Source organism: Malaya genurostris, chromosome 3, assembly GCF_030247185.1.
Source record: "Malaya genurostris strain Urasoe2022 chromosome 3, Malgen_1.1, whole genome shotgun sequence".
Taxonomy (NCBI): Eukaryota; Metazoa; Arthropoda; class Insecta; order Diptera; family Culicidae; genus Malaya; species Malaya genurostris.
This window is the reverse complement of record NC_080572.1, coordinates 23,047,423-23,059,691: the sequence shown is the minus strand read 5'-3', so window position 1 is coordinate 23,059,691 and position 12,269 is coordinate 23,047,423. Positions and strand designations below refer to the sequence as shown.

At 35.9% G+C, this 12,269-nt stretch overlaps 1 protein-coding gene across 4 annotated transcripts in view; it reads right to left on the bottom strand.

The window, feature by feature from the left end:
• Positions 1–11,109, bottom strand: part of LOC131439509 (transcription factor AP-2-epsilon) — a 155,361-nt gene extending 144,252 nt beyond the window's left edge. For 2 of the 4 annotated variants that reach the window (XM_058610611.1, XM_058610610.1), the window contains exon 1: positions 9,909–11,104. Coding sequence is in view for 2 of the 4 variants with exons in the window: in XM_058610615.1 (XP_058466598.1) it covers positions 9,909–9,917 (9 nt within the window). In the remaining 2 variants the exon portion in view is untranslated. Of the gene's footprint in view, positions 1–9,908 lie in introns of all 4 variants that reach the window. The other 2 variants (XM_058610615.1, XM_058610616.1) reach the window with 2 other exon arrangements.
• Between the last annotated feature and the right edge of the window lie 1,160 nt (positions 11,110–12,269).

Below are 12,269 nucleotides of genomic sequence, written 5' to 3'. Positions count from 1 at the left end.
TGTTTTGGTACTGGGAATACCTCTATTAGATATTACTCTGCATATTCGGGTGATAATTTTAGGTATTCTGCTAAGCTATTTTATCTCTTAATTCAACCTTACGAATATCACTTTAAGCTCTTTTGCTAGCATTAACTATTTTCTTCTGATCGGGTTGTAATGTTTCATTCTATATACCAGAGTGTCTATAACCAGAGTGAAGACTTCTCAACCGTAATGTTGGCAACAATTCAAAATGTTTAATCCGAAATGTTGGCAGTTTCGTTAGCTTCACGCTGTAATTCACAGGCCGTTTGCTCGTTTGGAACTGGAAGCTGTCATTCCAAACTGATTATAGTTACTCTACTATATACATATAACATATTCCCAAGTCACCTTCGAATGCCTTTTAGTTTTAATTAAATTTCATAAAGGTTTTGTAATTAATCCAGCAATGACTACCTGTCTCACGAGAGCTGTAATCAATACCGCTTTTGTTTTTTTAACAGAATTGCAGCGCACCAAAAATAAAATAATTAGAGCGAGAGTTAAACAATGGATGAATTCTGAACATTGCATTCAAACATCCTCTTTAAAATGTTGTTAATTCGATCCCTTTAAAAAACTGTGTCGATGTGCGTATGTTCGTTGGACGACAGTTTCACTCAGAGCAAATTTGATGGTTTTGAATAACATTTATGACACTCTTTCAGGGGTTAGCCAAATTTTGTGCTAGGGCACATAACCGTTTTCAATACGTTTGAGTTTCGTCTTTAACTTATCAGTGCATAGCAGTTCAAATTAAACTGCGTAATGTGAAACTCGACAGTTTAATTTGAACCGCTAAGCAGACGTAAAGTTTCTGTTATTTGCAGAACACTTTTTTGTTTTGCATCATAGTGCAATGTCGAAGCTACCAAAACCAAAACGACGATGAATCACAAAAAATATTTTTATTATAAATTACGAACACTTTTGTGAGAAGCGCATTTATGTCAAGAAGATGTGGAATTTTTTAAATTTTTATCTATACATTCACGATAAAAATGGGAGCGCATATTATTGACCTCAAACATTTGGTTGATTTTCGCTTGAATATGATTTTAAAATGGTTTTCAATAGGCGTTTGTGGAGTTTACAGATTCGATGCAAGATTTATGATGTAACACTCAAGACTGCTGCAGGTATTTATTAAAATTAAGAGGTTTCTTGAAACAAACTTACAACAAAATGAAAAAAAACCTAATCGGTAACCGCCGCGAAAAGAATTAAATTAAAAGACGGCAAAGTTAGTTTCTCATCGATAGGCAGAAAGATGATCCTCAGTGCAAGTATGCCTACTCAGAAGTAGCGTCGGAAAAATCTGACCGCTGGATGGATCCTATTCAAGTCGTAGTTGCTGTACCATGAGCTGGGCTATATGAGGGGGCTATATATAGTATGAGGGTTTTCTAGGGTTCTTTAATATACATAGAAAATAGGTATGACATTCGCTGAAACATTGGAGAACTTTTTCGAAACTCTGAAGGTCGAGTGTCATATACCAATCGATTCCGCTAGACGAACTGAGCAAACGTCTGTGGGTGTAAGTATGTGTGTGAAAAGTCAAGAGGAGTGTTCCTCAGAGACGGCTGGACCGATTTTAACCAAATTAGTTGCAAATGGAAAGTCTTTTTAGAAGGATTTAGGGTATTGTATTCGTTTTTAAATCGGATGATGACTTTCCAAGTTATTCAAACTATTATGTAAAAAATGCATTATTTTGACAATATCTGTCACAATTGATCTTGTAAAAAAATGTTTAGAAACTTAAATAGTTACTAAATAAGGTTAAAACTCGTTCATTTTTAACGTAGATACCGATATTTTTGTGTAAGCGGCTTTTCCCTCTATTCCAGTGGTAAAAAATTGTTAATTGTTCGATTGTGACGTATTTAATCTTATTATTATAGGGGACCCTTAACGGGACCCACCGAGAAAAAAAAGTCATTCAGTTAGTTAGGGACACACAAATAAATCTTGCCCTCGGATTCTTTAATACGTAAAAGCGGCGCTGTAACCCATACATTTTTTTACTAACTGTTGTAACTGTTTTCAACTACAACTACTAAAAAAACGTAATTTTCATATCACTCAAATATATTAAAAAACTACGTATATTTTTCAATATTGTCCTGATTATTTTAATAAATATTTTGTCCTATTTTAATAAAGCAATCGATGACTAGTCTAGTCACAGTTTTTGAGAGACAACCGATTGTCTGGAAAAACATATGCAGAAAATATGTGAATCGATAAAAAACGTATCATCTTACTGCTATGTGCTAGGTGTATTAAGCACTTTTTAATCTGTGTCCTTGGTTCAAGACGGTTTGAAAGTTGCCGACAGTATTTGAATTACGTCTTATTACGTTCCCGATATTTATCGCATCCGCAAAGCGAATATCGCTAGTTTAAATAAAACATCGTAGAATAAACTCGTACAATACCCGTACTGATCCGAAATATAAAAACCCCTGAATATATATTTCATCAAAATTGATAATGACTAATGCGAAATTCTAAAATTTTGTGACCCAAGAATTTAAACATTTTTGAGCCAACTTACCGAGTAGAATCACTGCAAACATTGTTGCAACTGCTATTATTAGCTTTAAAGCAAACTTAGCTCCAGTCTTCATTATTGTATCGTATCATTACTTGGCAAGGTTAATGCAAACCAGATACATCAAAGTTCCGGTTGACAGACCATTCGAAATCAGGTACACGAGTCAGGTAGAAGAATAAGGTCACTACCGTACTTCTCGATTGGCTGCAATTTTGCATAAGCAACACAAAATGCTGTTAAAATTTGACTCGATTACATAAGAGACCGACCGACCAACCGACCGCTGCTGGTTGGTTTCTTCTTTATACAAACCAGTTTTTCTCCCATGTGAGACATCAAATGGACGGAAATTCAACCGGAATCATTCTAGCTCTATAATGGCCGAGTTGCTTTCCTCAACGGAGTGAATCCCAGTTAACGAAACCATGGAGAGGGCAACACACGAAAATTCGAATTACAACGAATGCTCCGAAAAAGACATTTATCGGGGTGACAGCGAATCTTTTACCCGGGGCTAACAGAAGAAAACACACACACACACATATTTGCACAAGAAAGAAAATTGTGCAGTAAACGCAACTTTCGGAAGACTTATGTGGCTGTAATGAAATCCCCTTTACCATTACTAGGAAGATACACCGCACCACGATTTGCATATGTATAATGGCATCGGAAAGAGTGACATACTGAGGGGAACTCTGTTGTATCCACGGCAACGGTTGTGGAAAAATTAAAGAGTGATGAGGCTTTATATTTGCATATGGATATACATATCGCTCCTTATTTGCAGTGGTACTTCTGAAATATTAAATGTTATCACCGGTATTAAGCTTTCAATTCTAATGAATGATCAAAACAGTAGGTGTATTTTTAAATATAAATGGTCATAATCAAAAATTTTTGATTCCCACGCTGAAAATTTATTCCTAACTTGAATGCGAAGATACTACTGATTGCGATGCTGTCCATCAAATTTCGCCTTAAAGTGATGCGTGCAAGTCGGAAAAAATTGGAAAATTTACATTTCAGTGTTTTATTTTTTTCTCGTCGCCGCTAGCAGCAAATACCAATCGTCTGATAGTGTGTTGAAGGATTCCAAGCATAATCATATACGCTCATCATCTTCATTGCCATTATCGTCGTTTTTTCTCACGAAACCGGTTCGATTGGCATACTGATTTGAATGCAGTAGTTTAGCTCTGAAACTACCCTTAGCGTGTCAGTATATGCGAAGGTTCGGAATGCCTCATATTTTACAGCCTTTTACCAAATAAAAACTTTTGAATTGATTGCTAACAACTAAACCTTATTAGAAAATACTTCAACAAAAAAACTGGGAGCTCGGCTATTCACGGATGCTTAATGTCCACTTTCTTTGTCGAGTAGTCTAGTTAGCGCAAATAGTATCAATAGCGTTTCGCAACTAGCTAAGAATAATACTGCGGTAAAAGTTGTTTAAACATTAATTTATCTACTGGTATCCTGCTTCATGTCGTGAAAAGCTCGTGCGTTTGACGTCTTTCTGTATGCGGTACTCTGATCGATTAGGATTAAAGTAACACAAATCATTAACAAGCTCAAGCTTAACAATACTGCAATATATTCGTGCGTAATGTATGTCCCTAGTCTTCTACGTGAAGGTAAACCTTCTATTGGTTTCTAACTTATGCAATAGCGAGATGAATTTGTTGAAACGAAATTCAAAACAGAATTACAAAATCAAATCAAACTGTACTCTTCATAAATAAAATTAAAAATGGAAGGATCCGAAGGTCGTCAAAGTGGTTCAATGGATGGCCCCAAAGTTATGCAACAGTTCACATCGCTCACAAGTCTGAGTTGTCAGTCAGTTTTGTGCAGAAAATCATGAAACGTTTTGAGTTACATGTTTACAAGGTGTAAGAAACCCCAAACCGGAATGAAAAGCAATACATCACTGTGAAAACCCGTACCCGGAAACTGTACACAAAGTGTGTCACCAAATCATGTTGCATTGTTGACTTCCTGTGCATGTATATTTCGTTGCCAATTCTAAGTTCGATGCTACGGAGTATGTTAGAAAGAAGGAATTATCGAAATTTGCGAATTTCATGATCTGACAGGCGATTGTGGTAAAATAAGCGTTCCCGTTCATCACATCCGGAACAATGACCGGTACAATTTAGACGAAAGAGTGCCTTGAGAAACGTCTCTTACCATTCATAAGGAAACATAAAGCAACAACTCTATTTTGGTTTGATCTAGCATCCTGTCACTACGCTCCAAATGTGTTGGGTGGTATCGAGATTTGAAGAATGTTTGTGTTTTCTCGTCACATTGTTCCTAACGTTTGTTAGAAAATCAGATTCAAAACAACTTGGTTTACTAGTTGCTGGTGCTAAATAGTTGTCCTTGTGTTCAGTTGAAGCTGACTTTTCCGCAGTTTTCTCGCAATTACCGTCGATTTACTTAACTAGCACACCTTGTACCTGGACCAAAAGTCACGTAAGAAATAGTAGCCTTATATAATCGAATACGTAACACACACGCCGTTCCGGATAGTAGGGAATTAATTTTGGCACACTTTCTTTCCGACAACTAATCTATCCGCACTGCGGCATGAATCTTAGAATGTAACTATCAATGACCAGCGGGGGAATGTCGTGAGCACGTATCGTCTTTTACATACACGTGTATGTCGTTATTGATCGAAGCCATTATTGTATCACGCCAGCTTTTAAACCGGACAAACACTGAGTTTCAATTTTTGTACCTCTAATACATCTTTCAGGTCGTCTAATGGTGAGATAACTAAGTCCTCACAAGTTCCTATCTCATGCCTCCCCGTGTGTCCATGATGCATTTAGTCAATAGAAAAGCGACGACTGGGTGCTATCGCGTTATGCGTTAGTGGAAGAAATAGAGGGTGCGAAATGACTCTTAAATTTAACCCCATTCTATATAGTAATATTTATCATAGTATAAAAAGGCATATCATAAGTATAATTATATTTTTTATTATATATTGCATTGTATTATATTATGTTATTGTATTTTACTATATTATTATTATTATTATTATTATTATTATTACTATTATTATTTTGTTATCATTAACAATACTGTTTTGATTGATGTGAATATTATTATTATTAGAAAAAATTTGATTTGATTTGATTTGAAAGATTTGATGGGATTCCATCACAGCGATGAATGGCTGTCCGTGCGCCGCCTGCACCCTGGGACGAATAGCCATACGCTACAACTCCAGGCACTCAAGCAATAGTTTCGGACAAATCTTCCATTCCGGTGTTATAATTAGCTATATAGATATGAGAAAATATCAACACAATGAAACACATTGTGTGAGAAGCCATCATGGACAGAATGTGACAACTTCTCGTAACTTTACTTTTGCCGGTTCGGATAGTAAATGACAAACGACCTTTGCCTTTACTTTCTGACATATCAGAGACTCGGATGATTCGTATCGCTAAAATGCCTATGTTCGACTCCTCTGGTAGAAGGCAAAAGTTTAGATACGAGAAGCCTTCTGCTTACTTAAATTACCATCTTCACATCCTTCTTTGAGTACAGAGAAAAAAAATGAATTTCACAGGTGACGTAATTCTACAAACGACACAATTCATAACAATTAACCTTGTCAAAAGACTAAATATTCCATTCCCACAGAATTTTACAGGCTTCGAGGGTAATTTGCATTCGGCTACCATTAGTCGCTATGTGGATTTATATGCATCAATAATCCATCGAGCAGATATGTGCTTCTATGGCACAGTCGAAAGCTGCCGTGCTTTGCGAGCTAATGTTTCTCGGTTCAAGTCGCGCTGTTTCTATTGTTTTTTATTTCATTCGATATCAAGCCATGTGATTTTCAAATCACATAATTTTACATGTTCTTGAATATAAATTTGAGTGAAATACGACGCTTCATTTATGTTCATGTTATAAGATGTCAAATCACTAGATTTTTTCGAACTGTGTACTAGGTCTCTATAATTTCATATTCTTTCTCCTCTTATAATGTCTTGCTAGTTTGATATCGTTAAAAACCGAAAAAAAATATTAGAAGAGACATATTCTATTTCCTGCTTTATTGCGACGAAAGAAGAACATAACTGACATTGCGACACTAACTGTTATATGTCATATCGTAGCAAATTATTTTATATATCGTTTTGTAATTTATGTTATTGTATGAGATTATAGTCTATTATATAAATTAATTATGTTATATTATATCATGTTATAATATAATATATTATATTATATTATATTATATTATATTATATTATATTATATTATATTATATTATATTATATTATATTATATTCTAATATGTACCTCACAAATGAATGCCTGGATGAAAGAGTAGATTGCCATAACAGCAAAAGTTTTTGAAAATAATTAAAAAGGAATTTTTGAATCGACTCAAACGGCGAAGACGGAAACCGGTATCGGTGTTCCATTCAATGTAATATAAATGTTTAAATATTCGTTTATACATCAATATTAAGTTTGTTTACAATCAATTTTCCGTGTAGCGTTAACTTCAAAGTGAGTAAAATGGACTTTTCTGGCAGTAAACTTACATTTTGACCGATTGAGATTTACATGCTAGTAACGCAATTTTTTACTTCGCTTTATGCACTTTACGTTTCCTTCACAATTTTTATCTCAAGTTGCGATATCCTATTAAGCATGGATAAACTTATATGTGTTAAATTCAAAACATATTTTTATTTACGATCCGAAAATTTTATTATTTAATATAGTTTTATTTTTACATGCTTGAGTTTTCTCAATACATGTAAACTTACTACGGATCAGAATCTTTCATGTAAATTTAAAGCACAACAGTGTGTGTCACGTAAAGTTCTGTTTTATATGATGGATTTACGGAAATTTACAGTTTTTTTAACTGTGAGCCTGAGTCACGTGGGGGAAGCTTTATCTTTCCCTATGAAGATCTGAAATGAGTAAGACGCATCCTTCTAAAAAACAAACCATCATGCAGGTTTAAGCTGGTACAGCGAAAAACTTTATTATATGGCCGGATGTTCTTGCTGGAAGTCTCCGGCAACTCAAAGCCCATTTTGGCCATCTTAACAGCAGTAATATGAAAGCTATCCGGTAATCAAATTCGGATCTACTGTAAGTCTACCTGCTTCCACTTGTGATGCCTTGAACTGATGGTGGCTTCACACATGCATACATATAATTGTACCTCTAATACATCATTTACGTCGTGTTGCATTAGTTCGGTTTCTTTTTATTAGAATTTCGAAAGTAGCCTAACGTTAAGACGACACTTAAATATTTTTGTATTTGTCGTCTCGTGTTCTGGTAGAGTATTGCACATTCTGATGCGGAAGTTACTCTTTTGACTTAAGAGATTGCACAGCCGATGCAAAAGTGTGAGAATCTTTCCAGGTATAAACATACGACAACTGGCTTGCAAATCCAGTATCTTATATTCATCAATATTTGAGCGAAAAATTAAAATAATTATTACAGAAAGAAGAGACAAGCTCTTTTTCCTTTATCATATAGAAAACTCGATTTTCTCGGAGATGGCTGGACCAATCTTCACAAACTTAGATTCAAATGAAATTTCTCTTGGTCCCATAGGTTGCTATTGAATTTGACCTGGATAGGAATTCCGGTTCGGTAGTTACAGGGTAAAATGTGCAAAATGAACTAAAAACGAACAACCGATTTTCAGAGACCGCTCATACAATTTTCACAAACGTAAAATAAAATAAAAGGTCTTACAACCCTATAGAACCCTACCAAATTTCATCCGGATACGACATCCCGTATCGGAATTATAAGCTGATAGGTATAAAAATTTAATTTTCGGGGGCGTGTTTTTATACATGCCACGGAAAAATCCAATCTAATACATTCAAATAGCAGTATAATTGTTAAATTGGACAAGTTTGTTTAGTTGGTGACCAAATACATTGATTTTGAGTATACCGGATCTTCTTTCCAAATTTCGAAAGTATCGAAAAAAAGTGATAGTGATGATTTCTCGGAGACCGCATAATCTATTTCTTTCAACTTAGAATCAAATTAAAGGCCTTGTAGTCTCTTAGTAATATTAATGTGAACATGAGTTACATGAGAAAGGCATTATAGCACCACTAGATGGTTGAAAACAGGGCTTTCCTTATTTTTTCTTTCTGTTAACTTTTTATTTATTGGTGAAGTATTCAACTTTTATTCAGTACATGTTTTTCGAGATTTTCTACAACAAATGCTTTAGTAAAATCATGCGCCTTTGAATTTTAAGTATAATATATCGAGACTGCTACTAAGAGAAACGTCATCATAAAACAATGTATTACTTTTGATCTATGAAATCATATTCTAGTGTTCAATATATTATCAAATGCTTTTAGTTTTTTAAATGACTTCAAATTGGTTTCGCTATAACTTTTACATGTTTCAAAAGTCATTGATCAAATAACGTCAAATGTTTACGTTTTAAACAATTTCGAGGTACAGTAATTTGATGATTTCGAGGTACAACGATTTGAAGAAGCAAGTTGATGATGACTTTACCATCATTTCTTCTTTTATTTTCTGGAATTATTTTACTTATAATCTTGCAGCAATCTACTTAGCATAAAACAATTTTGTGACTAGGAAAAACGGGAACGATGAAACTTTATGATTCTTTATGATCTGTATTTCGGGATTATTTAATAACACAAATAACATATCTTCATCCTACAAAAGATAAAAGAGAAATTAGATTGACGGTTGGGTATGACTAGTTGTTTCTTGTTTTTAATATAATCTGAGAGGCGAGACTGGCAATGGGGTCCGGGAAGCGTACAGAGCTGTCCGGTTGCCATTTGATTTGTGTTTTATCCCGTTCAGTGTAGTTCAATTAGTAGAACGTTTCCACAGATTAGACAAAAATTTCAAAATCGAGCTCTTACTACATATACTATACATTCCAACCAGTAGAGTCACTTTTATATGTAGTTCGTCTTCAATCGGTACATTAACAGTTCATGATTACCTGCAAGTGCGACTAAGCAGCTCAGAATAAATCGCTGAGCAGACGAAAAATTCAACTCTACCTATTTGAATTTCACCCAATAGCAAATAATAAATCGATGTCTACAATGTGGTAAAGAATTTCATAAAATTGCGTAACTTTAGTATATTTTGAACAACCAACAATTTGCAAATGAAGAAAAAATTTTGGGAAGGTACCACTATCAGAACGGATATGAAAATTGTGAATGTTAAAATTGTTTTTCAGAAATAGTAAAATTATATAAAGCAAAAAACATTACTATACCATAATCATGATGTCCTCCTATTAACGATGATTGAATTATTCGTCTCCCACGGTAATGCACAAATAATTTCTTTATACACTACAGTAATATCCGTTATATCCACAGCAGTCTTCAGTTTATTTTTGCTTATTTAGAACATAAACTGAAGTTTACAAAACTTTTATGACTGATAGCACAGACTTTGATTTGCTGATACTGCACACTAAACTCGAACGTAACGGGCTCGATTTTTTCAGTTACAGCAGAAATTTTTTCGGGACTATTCTTGAAAGGCACATCCAAGTATCACAAAATTCGGCAAAATTAACTAATTCAAAACTACGAACTCTTCTGTTGGGTTGCCTAACTTTTTGTAAGTTGACTTTGCGGTCATTCAGATTCACAAACACATCGCAGCGAATTAGATGGTAGCGTTATTGATAAGGCGTTTACTATTTAAAACGAGACTACAGTTATCACACAATGCTTTGAAAGAATTCGGCGAGATGGCGAGTGGGTAATTGCACCAGTTATGATCAATATAAGAAGGATATTTAATGAATTGGTGAAATAAATAATTTGATCTAACTACACGGTTTGGTTCATTTAATTAGTTGTCACTTTTGAAACGTTCACTTCACGATTTGGCCGGATCACGATTTTGTTAGGCTTGGTTGTGTTCTTTATTGTGAAAGTTATTGGCGGCAATGTTTCGTTTGGAGATTGTACATCGAGCCACACTTGTTGGTATCCATCGTCGTTATCCGATGCCCAGCATTTACATGGAAAGTGTCCGATATGTTGTACGGCTGCAGCTATATTGGACAAAATTTTCACCGGTGGTTAGGTCCGAAAAAGGCTTACTGAATTTTGCGAACTTCTCTAAAGTACACTCTCGCGTGTTTCCACGAAGGTAACAAACGTCGGCAGGTAGATCAGAGCATCCACGGTAACAGCGGTAGCGATTATCACTGACGAGCACAGCTTCCAAAAGCACTGAGCAATGATAGGAATTCACGCGCGCCTGATGAACTTTGCTACTACAAGAAGCAACAAGAGGCTACAAGTGGCTTGCCCAAAAGCTAAATACAGACGAGAGAGCGAAAAACTGAGGGCCCGTCGTAAAAGGAGAGCGCATTGGAATTGGTCTGCGCAATCGATAGATTGGAACTGGTGAGTTTCAGGTGAAGCTTCAGGGTATTCGGCGCCTGTAAAAATTTTCTCTGCATCCAACATGTGCTGTGTACATCTACAGTTACAGCTACATGTTAACACACAAACGCTGGCAGTAAAATAAAACGGCAGCAGTGGCAGTGGCACTTTGAGGCTCATATACCCAGCAGTATCAAACCGACTCACACAGACCAATTCCGACCAGCCTTACGGCCTTACCAGCATGCTACTACAAAACGAGGCAGGAATACGCCTCTGGAAACGCCTACTCTCCCCACTCACGGAAAATTTTGCGGGCTATGCGATGCTATCTCTGTTGTTAGGTATCTAGTTCTCACTCTACCATGCTTGCTGCCACGGCTGCAGGCGAAGTGAGCATAGTCTTTCTCTCACTCTTATTGTGCACGCTTCTTTGAAGTAATATCCCCACAGTACCGTCACGACCGGTTTGTCCTCCGCTGGTTAGGATCGGGTCACATACATATTCGGTGCGTTTTATGCTGTGCGGCGACATATTACTATGTACACACCGGCTGGGTCTGGCCGAAGCGTCCTGCGGACAGCAGCATCGGCCGGCTCCGTCATAATACGGATGGGTAGCTGAGAGAGATTTGCACGCAATTTTCGCAGGAGTGTTAGTGAGGTTGTAGAGTATATTTAGATTCGCCTTTCTGAGAATGTTCAGTGCGCGTGGAGTGGTTTAAATGGAAAAAACACTAAATTTTCTGCTCTTGCAATTTGATGCTTTGTTGATTAGCGGGTGGATGTATTCGAAATTTAATCAGTAGTAACGTGGAAAATCATATTCGCTGTGATTAATAATAGTTATAATGATAATAAAAACATTATTAAAAACCAAGCAGATGAATAAATCATGTTATCAAATTTAGCTTGAATATTATACGCAGAAGTAACAGGAGCGCAGGATATCTCTACACCAACTCAAATGCGACATCAAACGCTGCGCCTGTTGTGTGATCAAGAAATGCAAAATCCTGAACTTCTGTAACTTCTAAGAATAAAATTTATGCTGAATAGCGTATTGGGTTTAATCTGACTAGTGCATTTTTCGTACTGCGACACTCTACGCTTACCGACAATGTCTCAAATTATCGGAGGCTCTTCTCCATTTCGATTATCTCTTTAGCCATGTTTTTGTGGATGAAAACTTGCTATCAAGTTACACTTGCACAAAAAACAACATGTGA